General features: G+C 50.4%; 6 protein-coding genes across 6 annotated transcripts; 3 read left to right on the top strand and 3 right to left on the bottom strand.

Moving 5' to 3' along the window:
* Window positions 1-198: 198 nt before the first annotated feature.
* Window positions 199-3,218, bottom strand: BU24DRAFT_422676 (uncharacterized protein). The gene is made up of 8 exons (XM_033528049.1): window positions 3,105-3,218; window positions 2,922-3,042; window positions 1,983-2,247; window positions 1,663-1,923; window positions 1,479-1,606; window positions 1,073-1,415; window positions 904-1,013; window positions 199-852 (listed from the first exon to the last, which is right to left on the bottom strand). The coding sequence occupies exons 1-8, from the start codon at window positions 3,145-3,147 to the stop codon at window positions 597-599; spliced, it is 1,527 nt and encodes a 508-aa protein (XP_033384670.1). The 5' UTR covers window positions 3,148-3,218; the 3' UTR covers window positions 199-596.
* A 4,345-nt stretch (window positions 3,219-7,563) lies between these two features.
* Window positions 7,564-10,635, top strand: BU24DRAFT_422673 (kinase-like protein). Its single transcript, XM_033528048.1, has 3 exons — window positions 7,564-8,027; window positions 8,085-10,108; window positions 10,160-10,635. Exons 1-3 carry the CDS (start codon window positions 7,883-7,885, stop codon window positions 10,442-10,444), a joined length of 2,454 nt encoding a protein of 817 aa, XP_033384669.1. The 5' UTR covers window positions 7,564-7,882; the 3' UTR covers window positions 10,445-10,635.
* Window positions 10,636-11,441: 806 nt separating this feature from the next.
* Window positions 11,442-12,030, top strand: BU24DRAFT_199251 (uncharacterized protein). The gene has a single exon (XM_033521800.1). It carries the CDS (start codon window positions 11,530-11,532, stop codon window positions 11,860-11,862), a length of 333 nt encoding a protein of 110 aa, XP_033384668.1. The 5' UTR covers window positions 11,442-11,529; the 3' UTR covers window positions 11,863-12,030.
* A 168-nt stretch (window positions 12,031-12,198) lies between these two features.
* On the bottom strand, window positions 12,199-14,140 carry BU24DRAFT_409440 (uncharacterized protein; the record flags this gene model as incomplete). Its single annotated transcript, XM_033525917.1, has 2 exons — window positions 12,199-13,915; window positions 13,968-14,140. The coding sequence occupies 2 exons, from the start codon at window positions 14,138-14,140 to the stop codon at window positions 12,199-12,201; spliced, it is 1,890 nt and encodes a 629-aa protein (XP_033384667.1).
* A 221-nt stretch (window positions 14,141-14,361) lies between these two features.
* On the bottom strand, window positions 14,362-15,192 carry BU24DRAFT_199254 (uncharacterized protein). The gene has a single exon (XM_033521801.1). The coding sequence runs from the start codon at window positions 14,984-14,986 to the stop codon at window positions 14,471-14,473; it is 516 nt and encodes a 171-aa protein (XP_033384666.1). The 5' UTR covers window positions 14,987-15,192; the 3' UTR covers window positions 14,362-14,470.
* A 1,420-nt stretch (window positions 15,193-16,612) lies between these two features.
* BU24DRAFT_409439 (cytochrome b5) lies at window positions 16,613-17,221 on the top strand (the record flags this gene model as incomplete). Its single annotated transcript, XM_033525916.1, has 3 exons — window positions 16,613-16,622; window positions 16,674-16,701; window positions 16,768-17,221. The coding sequence occupies 3 exons, from the start codon at window positions 16,613-16,615 to the stop codon at window positions 17,219-17,221; spliced, it is 492 nt and encodes a 163-aa protein (XP_033384665.1).
* Between the last annotated feature and the right edge of the window lie 273 nt (window positions 17,222-17,494).

Genomic DNA, 17,494 nt, shown 5'->3' with positions numbered 1-17,494 from the left:
GGTGCGCCGCAAATGAAAATAGCTGCGGGGCGCCAGCTAAACGGGTGTATGCTACCGCCTCCGATCACAACTGGCTCCATTCTAGGTAAGCATGGTGAACAGTCGAAACGAGCTACTCTAACTCACACCATCGATGCCTTGTTACTCATGGTCCACCTAGTCGAGTGGGACCAAGGAAGGTATATAGAGAAGGCTGGTCGCTCTAATTTTATCAGGTGTACATATACATACTTGATAAGTAGGTCTATAATCACTACCTAATATTAACTTTCCCTTCCACCCATCTGTTCGCTATTTACCTTTCCTATCATACATACAAGAACAATGATCTGCAGACAACCACCCTCAAGGACTCTCCGATACAGCGATAGAAACGTTGGTACTTTTGTATCAGACAAACCACGGACGCCAGAATAAAGATGTGAACGCTCAGAAAAGAGAGGGAAAAGAAAGAATGAAAAAGAAGCAGTGGAAGAAAGAAAGGAAAATGTGTCTGCTCATGCGCAGAACATCATTCAAGGCCGCCATGTAACGCTAGCCAGCGTATTCACAAGAAAGAGTTCAGGCGTGGACATCTCCCACCACCTGCGGACGGATCATACTTTGAGTGCCTTCATCGGGATGAAGTCTCCAATTTGGGGCATGAGCTCCACGGCTTTGGCATCGAGTGTCCAATTGTCCAAGTCGCTAATATGATTTTCAAAGAGGGGGCTCAGCTTCGTACAACCGGCTTCCATATCCCAATAATGGCAGGCATCATCCGCGTATGGCCAATTTGTTCCTACGAATCCAACAAAAGCACCGACAACAAACTCGCCAGGATGTTGATAGAGGTATTGGCGTAATGGAGGCCTGTTCATGATGATTAGTCGGCGCGCTGCCACGACTTTCGGACAACCTTACCATGGTAGAAGGTCTATCAAAATGTCGTATGGGCCACAATCTTGCTGAGCCAAAGGCATCAACCAATCGGGCATTGAGTTCAGGTTAGCCACGGAGGGCCAGATAAGCCACTGATATGTTGTCAGTACATTGTCAATGTGCTTGTGCTTGACAGGCTTCAAGAACCTACCCTCATCATCTTGGTCAACAGGTACGTTGACGCCAGTCGGGTTGGTATAGGCACCGCAGGCAACAGCTTGTTGACGATTCGAGAAGCCCAGGTAGGTACAGACTGCCCTTCTTGAGGATCCATGAATCCTAAGAGTATGCTGTCCACATCTATTTCACTCCTTCCAAATATCTGTACATGATCCCACCCATTGGAAAGCATCTCTCGCTTCGTCCGTCGGTAGAATGCGCAGTCGAAACTGAATTTGCCAATGTCGGTCGCTTCGTTAATGTTAAACGGGGCGGTACCGTCCATTGCGCCGGGATTGAATCCTCCAAAAACTGGTTGACTTTGTTCCCTACTTCTTCCGTCAAATGTCAGTCACTTTGTTGTTTCAACTGATCTCAATGTTGCATTTGCCGCTTACCTATCTTCTCGTGAAGAGCCATCGTACGAAGAAGCTGTCAGGCTATGTGATGGCCTCCGCAGTCCCTCGCTCGCTGGTGTGGACAACGACTCCTGTTCTTGAAGTTGGGTTTGCTGCTCAGGAGTATCCTAACAAGGGGTAAGCCACTGGACCGGGTCTATTTCACACGCAGCGTTAAGCTTACCTGCAAAGACTTTTTGATCTCTTCTGCCGAATGATGTGCAAATCCATTCTTCTCCAACTCGGTCGCCCAACTTGCCGCGGTAGCTCGGTCTGGCGCCATTGTTAACAATGATACAACAGATTTCATATCATCCAACTCCTTGGCTAGTCGCCGCACATGCGCCCTTAATTGTGTGGTGGTCTTTCCATCTTCAGCTACATCATATACGCAGATGAGGTTTTTAGTTTGGCACGTATTGCATTTGGGTCGGACTCCGTCGCACTGGATCACTTCGTCAATACCGCTCCACTCCCATGGGCTTACCTAGGATCAAAACTGACCTTGGACTTCCTCTTCCTGCAGCTCTCGCATGCAATGGAGGTGATCTTTCCACGAGGCGTGCGCAGAGCGTAGGTGCCCGAGATCGGAGATTGGTGCTGTGCTCTCTGGCTCGCAAGAGTGCCGCCCAGGCCCTGTTTGGGCGCGAGAGGAGCTTTGTGTCCTACGATTGCTGATGCTGGCTGCGCACGCAGTGCCAAAGAGGCGGCAACCGATGTATCGAGATGGATCGATGCACGGGAACCTTCCCAGGAGTTGGGTTCCTGACTGTTGCGACGTCAGTAGAGGGTTCAACAACGCGCCAAGGCCACGTCAATTCGTGGGAATGTCGAAAATCGCCGCTCGCATTCCTCCGATCGGATCCATGTTCATGCCGTCTCCCCGTCGTCGGTGCAATCCAAGAGCCAGAAAAATGGTGGTATTGGCAGACTTGAGGTTTCTCTGTCAGGATGGAATCGTTCAGCAGGCATGGATTGGCATCTCCGACAGAACGATGCGGGCAAGAACAACAACTAACCCTGGATTGGCCATCGATGGAGTTTGCCAGAGTTTATTGATATCTTTGTTGTGAATGACATTCTCTACCACTCCGAATACTAACACTTCCACGCTCGCCGCAAGCAGTTGCGGTGTGCAGGAAGTAGGCCGCTCTTTCTTCAGCCAACTGCGGTGCTGGTCGTGAAACCCTTTATATTTCCTGGGCCTTTCCAATCCACGGATTGAGGGGTGGATCTTTTCTGAAAACAGTTCCAACCTCGCGAAGGAACGAGGCGTGTTCGCCGCGGTTAAAGGATGTGTACTTCGGTCCTTGGTAGTAGGCGCCTGGCCCCCCACTGGTAGAAAGATGGACGCCGCCCGTTGGAACCAAGGTGATCGCAATGGCGAGATAACGTCGAGAGATGCAAATCGAAAAGGAAATGAGACGGAAGGCCCAAGCTTACCTGTGAAATGAGTGGGAGTGTATCACGGCCTCCGATGCACGACGTAGCAGTCTTCCACCGTCCGGGGTCAACCCCTCCAGTGCATTCGGCAGACTGCTGCCGCCATACCAATAACTCGAGCCTGCGATTCGAAGGATGAGATTCTGGATCGTTTGATAGGGCTGGATGGGGCGTGTCGCTTACCAGGGGACGAATTCGGGGATTCTGAAGGCATGAATGCAATCATATCTTTGGATGGAACATCCAGCTGATGAGCGAAAATTGCAGTTGAGATGGATTACCGTCGTGTCTATTCGTTCGTCAAGACCATGGGAAGCGAAGTGGCATGCGCGCTTTGGGGCCCTCAGGTCTATATTGTTCGCAAGGTTGTATATGGAGTACCACCGAATTCAATCAATCCCCTACACTACTCACTCAACACTGATGACCAGGCGAACCTGAACCGGGACGGAATCTCAAAATACGCTGCTCACCTAACCACCATTAACGAGGCGGATGCAGGTCGGATCTAGTGTCTAGCGGACCAAAGCCAACAAACCGCGGGGAAGACGGCTTAGCATGCGGCACTGTCGGAATTGGCCAGACCGGACACCTCCGCAAGTTGTCACTAGGGAGGATTGAATGCTCGAAATCACATCCAACAAGTTCGTAATGGTTCGGGTTCAACTCTACTTTGCCCCTCGAGCTCACCAGTGCTTGTCCCTGCGCACCATCTGGCGGATGCTGCTCGTAGTGTGTCAGTTCCAACTTCACTGGGCCCCCCTTAATTCCACCACTAATGCCCAAGCATAAAATCCAACGTGCAATCAAGAGGACAAACACAAGCAACAAGAGGAAGATACATTTAGAAACGCAGCCACTATCGACATCGTATTGACTTTGCTTCCTTGCACCATGAAGTCTGTTTAGACTGATATGCGGCTATCGATTTGTGGACTGGCACTACACACTTCTCGATCAACGAGATCTAGGCCTTGCAGTAGGCGACGCCGCTGAAGGCTTGCGGGCTTTTTGGTTGCTTGTCATCAGGAATACTTTTCCACAAAGGCGGGAGTCGATGGCCAAAGCCGGTAACGACAGTACCCAGAATCGGTCCGATCTAAGGGCGTCTCAGCTTGCTGCAACGCACTGCCTCAACGTTGCTCTGGGAGCAGTGAAGATCAACAGAACTAGGTGCGTCCTTGGTTATCGACACCCTGGGCATCATGACGTGGGCAGCGAATTGCAGAATTTTGACCTTGTCGTAGGGCTTCGCAGATTGACCGGGCACTGCATCTCAGAAGAACCTTGAGATCGATCACATTCTTCCGCGCTCGCACCAGAGCCCTGCAAGACTCTGCTGCCATGTATCACATGCTACCTGCATCCTGCTTAGGTCGTGTTGGGATACAAAGCCGGGCATTGCATGCCGCGAGGAAGCGGAATGCACATCCGCGCCTTTGCTCAAGATGATCTCCCCTGCTGTGTGAATAGCTTCGAGTCCAGTTGCCGCACGGCACAAAATCGTTAACCTGTTGACTAACGGTCGAACGCCATCTGCACATCTCCCGTCGTTCCAACTGCACCTAACAGCCGGGAGATTGCAAACATTGTGTCAGGTGGTTCTTCGGATTACCCAAACAATCAATGAGGGTTTCTGTTAGACTTGCGCAGGTTGCATGGTAGGAAAACTCAAAAACCGCTGCCCTAGCAGCAGTATCGTCCCTCGGCTTGTGAGGGTTTGGGTCGGATCGCATACTGGACTGAAACTTGACCTCAATGAGCAGGTCTATCCTCAACTGACGTACAATTATTGGTTAGGCCCTAATTTGCGTGCCGTACCTGGAGGGGATTATCGTTCAGGGTGGACCCTCGAGAGTACGCGAATTGAAGACTGAATGGGCCACTATGCCCAGTAGTTGAACGCGTCGCTGCTGCCAATACGCCGAATATCCTACCGCCGAATAGGCCCTTGTAGCTCGGCTGCTTTGAAGGGCTAGTGACAGATTGATCGACGGCGAAAACTTTGTATTTTCGGGCCTGGAGATCAACTGTAAACAGCAAATAGCAACGGATATAGATACGATTACAATGAACCGTTTGCTCGATGGAATAGTTGCAGGGGTCAAGCAGCTCCTTGAGAAACACGCAAGGGATCCGACGGAGGCTCGCGATGATTCCACATTGCGCATTTCAACCTTGTTGATGTAGTTTGGTTCCGTTCACGGGCCCTATGGGTTGAGGACACAAAGTTCTGTTCAGCTAGTATAGCTTCCCCCGCAGCACTTCGTCAACTCTATTCCAGCGCCATGCCCTTTCGTCGAATCGCATACGGACAATGATAAGCTAAACACGAGCTAGACTATCTTTAGATGAGGGTCTCCGCTTCCACCGTGAAGTTGGCCATATGAACTATTACAGCTATGACGACGCTGCATTTTGACTGGACTGGCGACCTGCAATAATCACACCAGGCCGAGCAGTTAACCTCCATTGGTCTGCCGTCTTGTCTCGCAACCTTAATTCCGCGAGTGAGTCGATGCTGTGGTTGCAATATGCCGAGAGACTAAATTCGATGGAGATCTCTGAAGTCCTCTCCTCTCTTTCAAGACTACAGATCTTGGGCCAAAGTGGCTGAGCATGGTTTATGTCTGAGCAAGTAGAACGCTTCCCATAAACAGCCTCTGAACCAGGGTACGGAACTCATCAAACCTAAACCGGTTATGTTTTACGCCCATAGTCACCTCCCACCATGTCTATCAAGCCCTCGGAGTCGAAGCACGTGCCTCGAGTTCTATGAAATCCCCGCTCCGATGAGTTGGGAATCACAACGGCCGACCGTCTGCTGCACCGTGATCCCGGATATCTGGCACCCCCATCCGACGCGAGACGAGCTCCACCAGCCTGCGACTACCCTGGCGATCGCTCTAGCAAAAGGCTTGTCTGTAGACATCTCTCTCCAATGATTGGATTCACATGCTTCGCCATTGTAGCCTCCAAGGGTCCAGAACCTGACATAGCAACAGTTGATGCTGTCTCGAATGTAAATCATCATCATCATCAAATGTCAGTGACAACGAGTCACGATGGCATTGTTTCCTCAATGTGGTTTTGGCATCTCTTACGAGTAGGTAGTAGTGTCAGTGCCGTACCGCTATGAATCACGAGCCATGCGGCCTGGTAGTATGCCCTTTCGAATGGGACTCTTCATCATTGGTATGTGCCCCAGTGGAGTCTCAAGTTCTCCTTTCTGTCAAGAATGTAACGGTTTGCTCTTCATGCCCCACCTTTACTCCTTACTATGACCATGGTTGAAATGTTTGGGAAAGACTCGGCTGTACAAGCATGTCCATATAGCCGAACGCAGGGTTTTCGACGTGTTAGATTGTTTCTTGTTTTGTCAATGATCTCCTTCTCACAAGGGTTTGGCCCATTGTGGTACGATACGAAGAGGCGCTGAAGTGTGATATGGAATAAATGGCAACACTCTTCAGGCTCCCGTTGCTAGTACAAGGTCTAGCAACTCGGCACGTTCAATGCGATGGACCGTGATCGCCAAAAAGTGGGCTTGCCCTGAGCTACAGCCTCCTGCAGTTGCATTGCCACTACTCCGCCAAATGTTCCAGGGTTAAAGTCGTTGAAAATCGTTGGGACGTGGCTTCGGGCGAACGCTGGTGACGGTAACCCATCCGAAATCCATCGGCTCTTTTAGCTTTTCGTAGCTATGTTATTGTTGGTTTTGATGTGATCAATGGCGGCTGGGAATAACATGATCTCCTAAATCGTAACAGCGATATAGGGAATTACATTCCATGTCCTCTCATGATTTTCTCACAGGTACAAGCATCACATGAAGTCGCTAAAGTGGAGCCGTTCCGGATTGCCAGCCAGGGTTGTGTCACCCATGGTATATGATCTCCTGCGATACCGAAGATTTCCGGTTGGAGCGGCCTCGTTCGCCTACGATGAGGAGGGCATCGGAGGGTTTGTTTCTTTTACGAAAGATCTACATTGCATGCGGTCAGGGCAACAGGGCTGTGAACTGTGATTACTCATGATCTGTGCTAGGCCAGGCTGTTGCATGCAAAGTGCGTGAACCCCTCTTGCCCTCTTCTTGAGATTCCTACCTACTTTCTTTGTTCAAGCTCAAATTCCCTCGTATCTTAGCCGTTATAACGACGAAGACCGACAGAAAGTTCATTCAATCGCAGGGAGAGGTCACCCGATACTCTGGACGTGCTTGTAGAATGTACTGTACTTTATATCTGGTGTCATGAATTGACATTATCGACCATTCATATATACAACCGTTGTGCTCATGAGCATACTCTGTACGAATCTGGTAGTGTTCCAGCCAGTACCGACCCATTGGATCGTATTCATGAGTTTAACGAATAGGCACTTCGACAATAAGCAGCAACATTGAGAAAATCATGCTGAAACAGACATGGGTTTGTACATCTCAATAACCACCTAGATAGGTACCGACTTGACCTGCAAGTGCTCGTAGTGAACTAATGGGAAGCTGATCCGAAATCGACGAATGCATACACGCATATACACGCACGTGACAGTGTCTTATCCTTATCATCACATGACATTGATTGCCAAGGCGCTAGTGTGCTCCCCAGGAAAATGTTCATGATGGCATCGGCGGTCGCGACTGGCACCAAACGAGGTGCTACCTCTCTCTCACCTCACGAACCCCTCAGTCAACAGCCACAACCACCCTCACACAGTCGCACCATCTTTTCCTAAGATTGTGCGCCTGCGTCGTTGGTTGGCTGCTCTTGTCTCACTTGCGGTCACTTCTGCCACACGCGCTCTGACGTGCGGCAGACGGAGCCGTTCTCCTACGAGATAACAGTCAGTTGCAAAGAGAATCACTTCTCCGAACCTGAATTACTTCGCTAACAGCAAACACCCCACTTGCGATTGCAGGAGCCACAATCTCACCTTAAGGATCGTATAACGATTCCGCCATGGCCTCACCAATGAGCTCCGCATCGGAGGGTGAGATTCTCGAACCTGCGCAGAAGGCAAACACTGCGTCTCATAATGCATCCGAATCAACGGTTGACCAGGCAAACAGTACATTCGGCCTTGATGGAACTTCAGATATGGATGGTATGTTAAAACTTACTCCCCCAAAAACAACCTGCCAGTTGTTGACCCCCCAATCAGACGTCCGTTATGGCCGTCGCAACATAAGTCGTTCCCCTTCACCCTATCGTCGCAAGCCTGATCGATCCCCTTCCCCATATCGTCGCAAGTCTGATCGGTCTCCTTCCCCGTACCGTCGTGGTCGCCATGATCGCTCTCCTTCACCTTTCAGACATGGCAGAGATGGCCAGGGACGTGGAAGTAATGCCCCGTTCTCGTACAAACGCAAGGCCTCTCCTCATCGACATGAGAGGCCAGAGAAACGGTATAACACAGACAGAGATAAGCACTACAGCGCCCGCGAAAATGAGAATCGACGCGACCGACGATCTAGTTTGCATAAAGACCGCGAGAATGGCGCAAGCCATAATCCTTCGTTCCGCCCATCTTATGCCGCCAACGATCAAAATACCGCCATATCCAAGTCCTCGACCATCCCAACACAATCTAAATCTCAGTATGCTTCCAGGAACGGCAACGGCTATCGCAGCTCTCGATCCAAAACCCCAGACCTCGGAACTGATAACAAATTGCCTGGCGCGGCTCCTTCTGCTGCTGAGAAACATGCAGATGTGGAAATGACAAGTGAGGCAGACAACGAGCCTGATCTGACTCCTGCCATTTTACAAGATGTAGCTCCGTCCAACGAAACGAGAGAAGAGAAGAGACGAAGATGGGCAGCGAAGCGAGCGCAACATGCAGAATCCAACCTGCTTCAAAAGGCAGTACTAACGAACGCCTCTGAGGCTACCACACCCAACATTGGCTCACCTGCTGCCCCTACCAGTTCAGTGAATTCGCCCCCTCCGCTGTCACCTGGCTTATCGGATATGGACTCTATGCCTGCCTCGCCGGATGTTATGATTATTGATAAACAAGAAGCTGCCAACAATGGAGCAAGCCCAGCCACCAATAGCCCATCTGCTTCCAACTATGACCCCACTCAGGATATGCTCGATGATCGCCTAAGGGCTGAACAGCGTACCCAAGTATCAGAGATGTCTGCAAGCGCGTATGACGAAACTAATCCCAACGCACTTTCCACCCTTCCATCTGAGAAAGCAAAACCTGCCAAGAAGAAGAAAAAGGAAATCGACATGTTCGCATTCTCTGATGACGATGATGATGACGATGAGGAAGAAGATGGCGAGGGGCACGACGGACTTGATGCTCCCACTAAAGGTACTGTGCTGGATGCAAAACTCTTGGACAACTGGGACGACCCCGAGGGTTATTACAAGATCATTAGCAATGAGCTGGTAAACTCGGGTCGGTATCGCATGATAAAGGGCCTCGGTCGGGGTGTCTTTGCCAATGTTGCACAAGCCGAGGACGTCAGTGGTAAATCAGGTGAATTGGTTGCTATTAAGATCATTCGCAAAAACGATGCGATGCGTAAGGCCAGTTCGAAGGAGATGGACTTTCTTCAGCGGCTTAACGACGCCGATCCGCATGACAAAAGGCATATCATCCGACTCTTCGGATCGTTTGATCACAAAGGTCATCTCTGCATCGTCTTCGAACACATGTCGAAGAACTTGAGAGATCTGCTGAAAGAAGAAACCAGCGGCCATGGTCTCTCTCTGCAAGCCGTCAAGACATACGCCCGTCAGATGTTTAGCGGACTCAAACACCTACAGGATTGCCAGATCATCCATGCTGATCTCAAACCTGACAACGTTCTCGTATCACTCGACAAGAAGACCGTGAAGCTTTGCGATTTAGGAACAGCAGCCGACAAGCGTGACAACAACGAGCCCACACCCTATCTCGTGAGTCGTTTCTATCGATCGCCAGAAATTATTCTCGGCATGGACATAGGATATGGAATTGACATGTGGGCCATTGGATGTACCATCTATGAGTTGTGGACTGGCAAGATCCTTTTCCCTGGACGGTCCAACAATCAGATGGTGAAGGTAATCATGGAATGCATGGGTTGGCCCAGCGAGAAACTTCTGAAGAAGGGTCAACTCTCAGGACAGCACTTCGAGCCTGGTCCCCCTCTCACATTCATCAGTCGTGAGGTCGATCAGCTTGGCAATGTAAGTACCCTGCTTGACAGCTTGAAAGACAACCTGCTAACTTCCTGTAAGCCTATCATTCGGAAGATCGAACAGCATCGTATGGCGCCTCGTCCACTCAAGGCGAGGATCCATGATGCGGGCCGGGGCATCACTGGCAATGGGCCAAGCACGGCGGATCTTAACGACTTTGCAGATCTGCTAACCGCATGCCTGAACTGGAACTTTGAGAAGCGCATCCAATCGAAGGACGCACTTGCCCACAAGTTCTTCATGAACAAGACGCTCATGCCTAGGGCGGCGGTGGCCAAACCCTCGCTCCATAAGCGACCGTTTACAGGTGGCGTCCGTCGTTAGGCCGGATAGACCGTTCCGCCCCTCACCACCACCATCAGTATCTGGGGACGGAATACTCGTACCTACACCTAGTCAAGAATGCTAGGGTACCGTAGGCATACTGTACTTAATATCATGACACTCAAGGCAGGGATCAATCAAATGTCACTAGTAGGATCAAAGTAACATACATAATCAATTCTATAAACCCACCGTTCCTCCACCATGCATTCTCGTGCCGTGCCGTCCTCTATCTAACCATTGCCCTGAAACATGACCACTACGCCATTATCTTGCCCTGCATCTCTTCGCTCGGTGTGGCGCCTATCAGTCCTAACTAATTTTCTAACATTGATAGCGATCCGCTATGGCTTTGGCTCTGGTTCTTGCTCTGGTATGAAGCCACGCCCGCGCTCACTACGCACTCAACCCGGCAATGACTTGGAAAAGACACCTTGGGTACCGTACCCAAATCAACTAAACAGACACACAATCGAACCCTATCGTCCCACTCTCCCATCCCCCTTCTTCTTCTGCTCTTATTTCTCTTTTATTCCAATGAAAAACAAGAAAAAAGTTTCCTTCAACCCCATCTTGACGACGAAACGTTCAGCACAAAGACAAACCTAGGTTGGTGAAATCCATACCCAGAGCCTCTCAGAGAAGCACGGTTATTACATTGAATGAATAAAATGGGACGATCGATGCAGAAAGAAGAAAAGTCTTACAAGATTTCCCTTTCCTCACTCTCCCCGTCTTGAAATCAAAACATCTTAGATCTAAAAAGTGTACATAGTTAAGTAACGCCCCAAAAAAGAAGAAAAGAGTAGCCCCAGCCAGCAGCCCCCCGGAATGAGGCCCCCAGAATGACCCATCCGCCATTTCTTGTCGCTAGTAGCTCGTGGCCCAAGGAGTTCGTTCCTCGCGATCCACTCACTCCCACCCGTTTGTATCTCCGCTCCCCCAGCCCCAGCCTCGGCCCACCCCTTGCCTTGGGTCGAAAGGGTCAGGGTCCGGGTCGGCGCGCCTCCGATAGGACGTTTTTTGCTGTATGTACGGAATGGTTATTGCATGGTTTGGTAGTTAAGCTCATTGCGGGACATATCATGCACATGCTCGCGCGCGATCGGGCCTTTTTTTTTTCTTCTTCTTCCCTTTCGACGATCGATGATCTGCATAGTTGTTGTTTGAGAGGGTGTGTGGGTGTGGGTGTGTCATTGGGGGGTGACTACCTAGGTATAAAAGGAGGGCTTGTGATCGTTTTCTACATTAGAAATTCATGCATGGGATTTCCTTTTTTTCTGGCAACACAATACACGAATTTCTCACAACAGCTATTTGTTCATTGTAGCTCCTTGCATTGCTGGTACGTGGTATTCGGGGCCTCTGTTTTTGTGAAGACCATTTTCCAGTCTCAAAGTACCAGGGATAGAATATGAAGAGAAGAAGAAAGAGGAGGAAACATTCAGTACAATGGATGGAGGAAAGAAGAAAAGTATATGGGGTATAGAATTGGTATCTCGCCGCAAAACAATCGCACATCACCGTCTACGATAGAAGGAAAGGAGGATACAAGAGAAAAGAGAAAAAGAAGACCCAGGAAGGAAACAGGTATTCCTCCAAAATGGTCGACGTAGCCAGTTCAAACCCATGCCCAGCAATGGCTGTCTGGAATAGAATGTGACATGGACTAGGAAAAGAAAACCGGGCGGTATTAGGAAACCTCGCCCGTATCAATCGGAGTTTGGTTCAATCTTGTCGACCAATCCATCCTCTCACGATGTGACCCTTCGAACCCAGAGTGCACTCTCCTGTGATGGGTCCGCCTGTTCCCTCTTCTTCCACGCTCGGTGAAGCTTCAGACCCAAGTCATGTTCCTCGCGCTTGATCTCGGCCAACTCATCCTCAAAGTCCTTCTTTCGCTTATCAACTATTCGCATACGCTTGAAGTCCGTTACCAGAGGATTTGGTGGAGCCGCATTATACAAATCCTGAAGCAGCCTGTGCACGTTCGAACGCCGAATGCGCAGGTCTTCCATTTGCGCCTCTAGCGTGTCGATGTGGTCAACGGCGCTAATCTCAGTGGGCGGGCGAGGTAGAGCCTTCTGCGTGCTGGTCGAAATTGTCGATAAAGGCCGAGGCGATGGAGGGTCTGCCGATGCCATGGTGGTAGGCTGTGTGGTAGAACCTCCTATGGGTTTGCGGGTTGGGGTTTTATCAGACGCTGGGACCGGGCGGCGACGATTCAAGATCGCTGAAGCTGCGGGCATTGGCTCTTGGTCAGGATTCTTCGCAAAGGATGGGACAGGTGGTGGTGGAGAAGGTGGTGGAGAATGCTGGTAGGTCGTGCTCGTGTTGTACGTTGTCCAACTGAAGCGGCTTGCGGGACCGGTATCCTTATCGCCTACTGACTGTGGAGTGTTCTCGATGGAATTGCTCGTAGTTGCGCCCTTTGCCGTCGTAGGGGAGTCATAAGTATGGCCGGTGCCCGAAACACCTGGACGGTTCGCTGTCGCAGCGCCTGTCCGTTTATTGATCGGTGTCAATGGATCAGCACCGTGCAGTGAGTCGGGAGATGCGAGACCTTGATTTACTGGATTATTCGGACTGGTAGGCGAGTTGACTCCCACTTTTAGGGGAACGGTAGGTTTTATGGGGTTGTCATGCGTGTCATACTCTTCGAGGGGGTCTGCGACATGTGAGGTGTCACCAGGGACAGGACTACGCCCGGAAGTAGCTGCAAGCGAGTCTTGCGCATTCGTCGGAGATGAACCAACACTTCGAGGGTCTGGTTTTCGCTGAATAACTGCTGAGGCTTTTCTTCCAGGATTATCTCGAATAGGTTGCACGATTTCTCCCCGTCCACTCGCTCCCTTCCATGGTTCTCGGGGTTTTGATACAGTCGTGTCAACTGCTGGCGGCCGTGTGCCAAAGCGCGTTGCTCGCTCGTACAGCGATTGATTTCTTCTTGACGTTTCCGGTCCTCCACTCACGGATACTTGATAACCCATGGGCCGTTGCTTGGAAGGTGGCGACAGTCCTGTTTTGGCATAGACTCCAGGGTTGACCTGTCCTGGCCTGCCGGCAGTGCTGGACGTGGGTTCTCCGGAATAGGCATCCCACCGAACCTTATCGTTTGGTGCTACTTTTCCACCCCAGAACTTTTGCGCCGAAGGCTCAGGCTCGTTGCCTCGTACCTTCGCGGGTGCTTTGCGAAGTACGGGAATGTTGCTCCCTCCGTGCTGCGCTTGCCGACTGCGAGACTCGTCCACTGGGGATACATCGCGCATTGAACGAAATCTTCTTGGTTGATCCGGGTTCTGGACGCGTTCAGGCTCTGGTGAACTAGGGGGTGAGATGTCGTGACCCAGATGATGACGAATGGTCTCGTGCTGATACTCCTCTGGTAAGCCTGGCTGTGAGTAGACAGAGGAGACGGTAGGGACTTCTGATGCGCGATAGCCGGGTTCGTCGGACGGAGAATATGTACCACTAATCCAGCGTCAGTTGGCAGGCCAAGGGGTGGGAATATATATGTACTTACTCGTATGGTGGGGACTGCGAGGAGTCATAATTAGGCTGGGGATTGGCATTTTGGTAGCCGGAAACATTCGGGATGTGCCTGAGTTGATCTTCATCGTAGGTAGTTTCAACAAGCACAGGGTTCCCTATCTGCTTCTCCTTGTCCCGTCCATACCCCTGGAACCGCTTCCACATGTTAAATCTAGTGAGACGGATTAGTACAGCATCTTCAACTAAGAACAGTCGCAAATAAAACGAGCAAAATAGGTGCAGTGGCCAGTGTTTATGTCGAAACCAGTCATCCATCAATGAAGTGTAACTAATGCTGTGGGTGATTGGCTTATTATTATCGTTCCGTCTGGTGATAGGCAGTGCCCTCTTCGACCTGCTTGCTCAGACTTGGATGCTTGAACCTCAGCAGTTGGTTCGTTTCCTACCATCTGTACTGAATGGTAATGGATGTCCTCTTAGTCTTCTCGAAGAAGGATAACTAGAGGGAGCAGCCTCCTCTGGACCATATTGGAATCACCCAGATTTCATTGTGCTGTTTTCTTGAAGCACAGAATCCTTCGAGAGTGCATGATCAATCCCGGTTGAAGGATCCCGGAAGGGGTTTTCAGTTGGGCGACGGGTGGGAAGTGTAGGTGCAACCGTTCCTGGGGGAGGTAAAGGTTTTATCTCAGAATTGGTGATGCTGAACAAATTTGTTCGACGCCGTTTATTCTCCTGTAGCTCAAACTCTTTTTGAAGCCGGGGATCGTTCTGGACCCACAAACGGGACCGCACTGGACGTGAGATGTTCCGGTGATATTGTGAACGCAGGATGTAGAACCAAGCATGGATTATGCCCGGAACAAGCCATGTGGGGATCCAAAGGATGACGTTGGTGATAATACATGTCGACGAAGCCCCGTCGAGATATATTGCTAGCGGAGGGCACAGAATGGCGAGCAGAAGAAGATAAGTCTTTGTCCGTTTCCGAGTCCTAGGTAGAGCCACAAAGGGAGCTTGAGGTGCTGGCTTTTCTGCCACACTGGCCATCGCGCGGATTTCCTTGTAACAACTGTGGACAGAATGGAGTTTCGGTGAAGATGAAGGCGATGGTGCGACTGGATTTGGCAATATAGGAACGAGACCACAGTGGAGAGAGAATGTTAAGAATGCAGAGACCGAATGGAGACAGGGATTCGGTCTCAGATGCTCCAGAGGTAAAGATGCGGATGATGTTGAAAATGTTTTGATAGAGGAAGGGTGGAAACAAAGTCAAAGGAAACAAGGAAAATATACACTTACCGATCAAGAGGTGTTGAGTAAGAAAGAGGTAGTAGAAGAGCTGAAGGAGTTGCTGTTGCTTGGGTGATTGCGACGAAAGGCGCAATGAGGACAGACAAGGCTATTGAGAGAACGAGAGCAGCATCGATGATGGAGGCAACCGAAGGATGATAAGAGAAGGCAAACAAACGGTCCGAGTCCAAGTGCAGGTGCAAATGCAAATGCAGGTGTAAGTGCAGTTGCAGTTGCAGTTGCAGGGAAGATGGGAATGGAAATGGAGGTGGAAACGACGATCAGCAGTCACGGAGTCCTCGTAGTAATTAATAGAGAGAAAGAAAGCAGATGGAGGGCGCCACAGATCAGCCCCCGGACCTTGGCGAAAGCGTGTTCTGAGTGTGAAGATGTGGTGAACGTGACAATCCGTGGTGGTCGACGGACGAGAGTAATCCTCGCAACTCGATGGGTGGATGACGAGTGAGTTGGAGGCGCAGCGCTTTTGCGTGTGTATACCGGTCCCTAGGTATGTATGTATGTCTGTGTGTTTGTATGGGTATTCGTTTGTTTTCAGCTCGAGTTAGCTGGATCTTAGGTCGTGGATGGGTGGTTTTGGAAGACTCGAAAGCGCATGTGAGGAGAGTTTAGAGTTCAGGCATAGAAGACCAGAGGTTGCCAAATGTACAGATGTTGTTTCTTGGGATATTTGGGGATCCCTTGAAGATGGAAGTGGACGAATGAGAAGACGAATACGACGCCGAAATGAACAATCTGAAGGCGTTTCAGGCTCTCTAATGTCGGTGTTTCAGGAATGATTCGCGGGCAGGCCAGCTTATAAAGGGGGGATCTAACGGTTGTAGCGGGCCTCCTCTGCGCTTAATCGGACTGTAGGGAAATAAGAAAGAGATAATAGGCAGGTGATTGTGTAGTTGTGCACTTTGCGATGTCGGGAAGTTATTCTATGGACTATTCCTGTACATACATACTCGTCTTGTCAGATGATAATTCACAAAGCGGGTGATGTTGCCTTGTTTATGATCAAGGTATGCACTCGTACTCGTGAATTCACTGTGGCCTGAGAGCCATGAAAGAAGGAAAAAGGCAATTACGAGTAGCATACTCCCATGCGTGAACTTGGGGGTCAGCTTCGGACTTCGAAGGGTTTCTAGAAGTGATATTTAATTGCCTAGATGGCACTTCGTTGGTGGTTGCATCATCGTCATCATCACTACCATCTCCATCGCCGGCCCGCCGCCTGCCAGTCAATTACCGCCCCGCCCCGCCAAAAACACCCCAACTAACAAATAATAACACCATCAACCTCATCCCACCACAACGTCGCACAGCTTCTTCAGGTTCCCGTACATCCCATATATTGTATTCCATTGCAACCACCATACCATGGCAGATGGTAAGAGTCGTGCAATCCCCCATTTGGGGCAAGGCTAACGGACAACTACAGCGTCATCTCCACCGCCTGCCGCAGAGGTGTAAGCAACCACCCCCAATCCCGTCACCTATTTCCCTATCATTCTCCGCTAACAGCTATCGCTCAGAGCCTCTCCGGTCACTCCCATCAATCTGATCCTCCTCACCCTGTTCGTATTCCTGGTCTACCTCCGCCTCAAGCCCGCGAAGCCTCAAGCTCTCCCCAGAGCACCACCACCCACCGTCTTCCGAACATTCACCCCACCGGAACTCTTCCCCTACAATGGACTGAACGAGATGCCCGTTTACCTGGCCGTGAAGGGTCAGGTCTTTGACGTCACCTCTGGAAAGAACTTTTACGGACCCGGCGGTCCCTACGCCAACTTCGCCGGTCGCGATGCCAGCCGTGGCCTTGCGCATGGCAGTTTTGACGAAGACATGCTGACTAGCGACCTCGATGGACCCCTTGATCCCCTCGATGACCTTAATGACGAACAGCTCGAAGCTCTCCGCGGATGGGAAGAGCGTTTCTTGGAGAAGTACCTCGTCGTCGGAAAGTTGGTGCCTGTGGGCGCAAAGTAACCAAGACCGAGTTTGCCAAGTAGAACTATCGATTCACCGGACGCATTGAAGGACATCGTTTGACGGGGAAGACGTCGGAGAAAGTAGGATCAATCTTTATGAAAGATAATGGAAAGTACGGATCAATAAAAGAAGCAACATTACCGGACAGACAATCTGTTCGAGCGGTTGAAGAAATCGCATACAGTACTCTACTCTTTTTGGGCTTTCTTCGACTTCTAATACTGCTGTCACTTTTGACAACTAATTCTTTTGAGTAAAGTGAAATTGTTC

Source organism: Aaosphaeria arxii, assembly GCF_010015735.1.
Source record: "Aaosphaeria arxii CBS 175.79 unplaced genomic scaffold BU24scaffold_4, whole genome shotgun sequence".
Taxonomy (NCBI): Eukaryota; Fungi; Ascomycota; class Dothideomycetes; order Pleosporales; genus Aaosphaeria; species Aaosphaeria arxii.
The sequence above is the reverse complement of the archived record's forward strand: the minus strand, read 5'-3'. Positions and strand labels throughout refer to the sequence as shown.

What these genes read in the sequence shown, in the direction of transcription:
- BU24DRAFT_422676 (XM_033528049.1), bottom strand. Translation starts at nt 3,147, where the DNA reads ATGATTGCATTCATGCCTTCAGAATCCCCGAATTCGTCCCCTG. An exon ending in ATCCCCGAATTCGTCCCCTG is followed by an intron (nt 3,043 to 3,104) that starts GTAAGCGACACG and finishes TTCGAATCGCAG; the next exon opens with GCTCGAGTTATTGGTATGGC. An exon ending in CACTCCCACTCATTTCACAG is followed by an intron (nt 2,248 to 2,921) that starts GTAAGCTTGGGC and finishes ACGTCGCAACAG; the next exon opens with TCAGGAACCCAACTCCTGGG.
- BU24DRAFT_199251 (XM_033521800.1), top strand. Translation starts at nt 11,530, where the DNA reads ATGCACATGCTCGCGCGCGATCGGGCCTTTTTTTTTTCTTCTTCTTCC.
- BU24DRAFT_422673 (XM_033528048.1), top strand. Translation starts at nt 7,883, where the DNA reads ATGGCCTCACCAATGAGCTCCGCATCGGAGGGTGAGATTCTCGAACCT. An exon ending in TGGAACTTCAGATATGGATG is followed by an intron (nt 8,028 to 8,084) that starts GTATGTTAAAAC and finishes CCCCCCAATCAG; the next exon opens with ACGTCCGTTATGGCCGTCGC. An exon ending in AGGTCGATCAGCTTGGCAAT is followed by an intron (nt 10,109 to 10,159) that starts GTAAGTACCCTG and finishes ACTTCCTGTAAG; the next exon opens with CCTATCATTCGGAAGATCGA.
- BU24DRAFT_199254 (XM_033521801.1), bottom strand. Translation starts at nt 14,986, where the DNA reads ATGGCCAGTGTGGCAGAAAAGCCAGCACCTCAAGCTCCCTTTGTGGCT.